Source organism: Microtus ochrogaster, chromosome 8 (genome assembly GCF_000317375.1).
Source record: "Microtus ochrogaster isolate Prairie Vole_2 chromosome 8, MicOch1.0, whole genome shotgun sequence".
NCBI classification, from domain to species: Eukaryota; Metazoa; Chordata; class Mammalia; order Rodentia; family Cricetidae; genus Microtus; species Microtus ochrogaster.
The window spans coordinates 41887654-41891549 of record NC_022015.1 but is presented as its reverse complement, the minus strand read 5'-3'; the positions used below and the strand labels follow the sequence as shown (position 1 = coordinate 41891549).

The 3896-nt window shown below is 54.0% G+C and overlaps 1 protein-coding gene across 1 annotated transcript in view; it reads left to right on the top strand.

The window, feature by feature from the left end:
- The first annotated feature begins 938 nt into the window (after positions 1-938).
- The window catches only part of Otub1 (OTU deubiquitinase, ubiquitin aldehyde binding 1), a 9009-nt gene continuing 6051 nt past the window's right edge, over positions 939-3896 (top strand). Inside the window, exons 1-3 of the mRNA XM_005351866.3 lie at positions 939-1033; positions 2888-2949; positions 3175-3273. Of these exons, the coding sequence (XP_005351923.1) occupies positions 976-1033; positions 2888-2949; positions 3175-3273 (219 nt within the window). The 5' untranslated portion in view covers positions 939-975. The remainder of the gene's footprint in view (positions 1034-2887; positions 2950-3174; positions 3274-3896) is intronic.

Genomic DNA, 3896 nt, shown 5'->3' with positions numbered 1-3896 from the left:
CACACGGGAGCTGGGGCCGGGCTGCTCAGGACAGTGAACTGCTACTGGAGAGTAAAACGTCCTGCTGTGGCTCAGTGCTGGCAATCGCCCGGCTACCAACCGAGTAAATGAATGACTTCCACCTGCAAATTCAGTTTGGTGCTTGGATTTCAGGTCCCCTGCAGACGGAGTGCTCCTTTTTCTACTGGTCATCCCCCATTTGTCAGGCAGAATAGAGATAAAAACCCAAGGAAAATAGGGAAGCTTTGGCAAAAATTAGCAAGGACGGTCACTTTTTGGCCCGGTTTTGTTTGTTTTGAGACGAGGTCTCATGAAGCCAAGCCTAGCCTGAAACTCTAGGATTACCTTGAACTCTGATCCTCCTTGTGTGATCCTTCCACGTGCCCGGATTATGGATTTAAATCCATGCTTTCTCAATCAGAACATAAAAGCCCGAAGTTAGGTCGAGGCTTTTTGGGTTTGACATCAAGGGAAAATGCTGGAAACAGGTCTCCAAAGCCTGCAGAGAACAGACTCAGTGGTGAGGGGACAGAGGCCGCGATTTAGGGGCTCTGAAGGGCATCAGGATGTTGGCACCACTTCCTGTCTCGCGGTGGCTCCGCGCTCCGCACTGCAGTTACGGTCGCGTACCAGGAGTGCACGCGCAGCAGGGATGTTGCCTTCAGTGACTTTAATTCCTTCAAAATCCTTATCTCAGTAACACAACCCGCGTTTCAAACTCCGGTAGACGCAAAACAAAAGCGACTCGGGGAGACCATTAGCACCTCACGACCTTCAGGAGCGTGGGGCTGTGGAGGCGCGCACCGGGGTAGCCCGCCTCTCCTGGGGCCGCAGGAGCTGCCCAGCCCCTGACAACCGCCAAAGGGATCCTGTTGCTAGGGGCGTTGCGAAGGAGGGGTCACGAGGAGGGGCTCCCTTCCGGGAGGAGGGCGATTAATAACCCGGAAGCGGTCGGCAGTGCGGCGCTGTTTAAAGATGGCGGCGGAGGAACCTCAGCAGCAGAAGCAGGAGCCGCTGGGCAGCGACTCCGAAGGTACGGACCGGGGAAAGGATGTTCTGCCCGGGCTGACGGGGGCGAGGCTCGGTCGGCCGTTTCCGAGGAGCTCCGGAAGGCAGGGCCGCCGAGGACCCGGCGCAGCGTGCCACGGAGCCCTTGGGCGCCTCTCCTCCCCTCCCCCTCACAATGGAAGCAGAGCCGCGGCGACCCCCGGCCGGGCGGGGTGGCGAGGTCCGCCGCTCGGCCTCTCGCGCACGCCCGGGGCGGGGCCTGGACCGCCCCGCCTCCACCGGTCCCGCGGGCTCGGCGGGCTCCCCAAGTCGGCTAGCCCGAGTCCTCGTCGGCAAGCCGAGGCCTAGGCCCGGGCCGAGTCGCCTGCCCGGCCGCCCTTACCCGAGCTGCCCAAAGGCGTTGAGTGACGCCGGGCTGCCGGGCACGAAGTCTCCGGCGAGGCGTTCGGGGTGCTGCCGGCAGCCCTCTTTCTTAGAACTCGTTCTGGCTTTCCAGACCCCTTGAGCAGATCCAGGCATTGTTTTCTAGTTTTCTGGTCCTTAAAAAAACAAAACGATTGCGCCTTCTCTGTCTACCATGAACTTGGGCTCTGCGGATTAAGTCTCTCGAGTGGGAGGGACAGCCCTGTTGTAGGACACATAGGCTCAGCTGAGAACCTGGGATAACCATGCCCCAAAGGATCGACTTTAAACAGTCAGCCATCACGCGCACACCTAACTCTTAAGTCCACACTCTAGACTAGAGCCCGAGGACTGGGAAACTAGGTACACAGAAAGAAATCGGTGTCGATAACACTTCTAAGAAGGAGCTGGGACTAGAATTAGTGTCTCCTGACCCCTCCGATAGTTGCTTAGATTAGGGTCCAAAGGATGAACCTCCCAAATCCATGGATGACCTAAAGAGTGCTTAGGTATTACTTCTGCTGTCAGAATGGCAGAATCCCAGCGTATTTTGATGATGAGGGCAAGGTGCTGGCGTTATTCCATTCTACAGGTAAGGGGAGAGGCTTTGCGGTGCAGTGACAAGTGACACTGTACAAACGTGGACTTGCTCACAGCTCTTCACTGGTTTCAACCTTGGGCAAAATGGAGTCACCTCCTTGCATTTGTTATTTGGAAAATGAGCACCATTAACAATAGACAGGACCACAGAGGGATGAAGGGTGTGTCCCAGTAAAGTGCATGCTCACAGGATGCTCTCATTCCACCTAGGGCTCCACCCTCCTCATCTTGCTTTCCCCCCAGAGACTCCCTTCCCCAGAACATTCCCAGGATGCTACAGAGTAATGTTAAGCAGGCAGGAAGAAGTATCAAAGCTGGAAGAGTGCTTGATGGTGATCTTTATTCTGTCACTTTATTTTTTACTTACCTATTTTTGGGGGTTGCTAGAAATAGAAGTTAGGGTTTCACACCTGTAGGACAAATATATTGTCTGCCACTGAGCCTCAACCCCAGCCCTATTTTCTTTTTTTCCAAGGTAAGGCCTTGCGGTATTTCCAGGGCTGATCTCTTAACTCCTAGGCTCCTTGATCCTCCTGGTCTGGTTTGTGAGTACTGGGACTTGGAGCTCTGTGCTATGATGCTCAACTGCCCCCTTTTTTGTTTTTAATTTTTGGAGACTGGCTCTGCATAGCTCCAGTAGCCTCGAACTTGTGATCTTCCTGCCTTAGCCTACCAAATAACACCATACCCAGCTACCTTCTCCTAAAGAGGAAGTGAAAAGCTAAAGAGGAAGGACTTTGCCAAGATTACCCAGTGGACTGTAAGACATGGGCTCCACACTCCAAACCTGCTCTGCCAAAGCCGCCTACCATAGAGATAGATACCCAGGCCCACAGTAACCCTTGCTTGGCACTTTTCTTTTTCCTTCTTTTTCTAGGTGTTAACTGTCTGGCCTATGATGAAGCCATTATGGCTCAGCAAGACCGAATTCAGCAAGAGGTGAGGGACTGGAGAAGATCGGGAAGGCAGTGACTGAGGACTTGATGGTGGGGATGTGTGGTCAGGGCCTGAGGCCTAGTGTCTGTTTGAAGCCCCCCTCTCCAGTCTGTGCTTCAGTGGGAGCTCCTGTGCCACTGAGTGACCAGCCCAGAGCTCTCTTGTAGGTGTTAGGCATAGCTTACTCAACCCCCCTGCCAGAGTCTGATGGATCCCTGCCTCCTGCAGATTGCTGTGCAGAATCCTCTGGTGTCCGAGCGTCTGGAACTCTCAGTTCTGTACAAGGAGTACGCTGAGGATGACAACATCTATCAACAGAAGATCAAGGTGGGATCCTGGCCAGAGGAGCAGGAGGAAGCCTGTTTCAGCCCTGTGCTTTGCTAGGCCTATTCTTTGAGAGGGTAGGGTGTTGGGGGAATGGTACACACCTCTCGCTGCTAGCTCTTGAAGTGTGCAGCCTCTGGACTGAGCCCTCCATTCACATCAGATTGCCATTCAGCAGCTGTCTTCTTGGCAGGTCCTTCAGTGTCTCTGAGCCCTGGGTGTCCTCAGCTGTAAAATAGGGACAGTGAAAGCATCTGCTGTAGGGTGGCTGTAAGGTTGAGGTAGGTGTTGCTTGGGTGGGACCAAGTGCAGGCTGGGTGGGCACTGACAACTCAGTACCCGGCCAGGGGCCAAACTTGCTGGTGTTGGGATGGGTAGACGGGTCACATAGAGACCTGTCGTACAGTCTGTCTGGATCTTTGTGGAGGACAGACCCCTGTGTATGTCCCTGATGCATCACTTAAACTTTACCAGCCACCCCAAAGGCTGGGAGAGGTGGAGGTTGAATTGTGACCTTGGTATGAAAACAGTATTTATTTATTTATTTATTTTGGTTTTTCGGGACAGGGTTTCTCTGTGGTTTTGGAGCCTGTCCTGGAACTAGCTCTTGTAGACCAGGCTGGTCT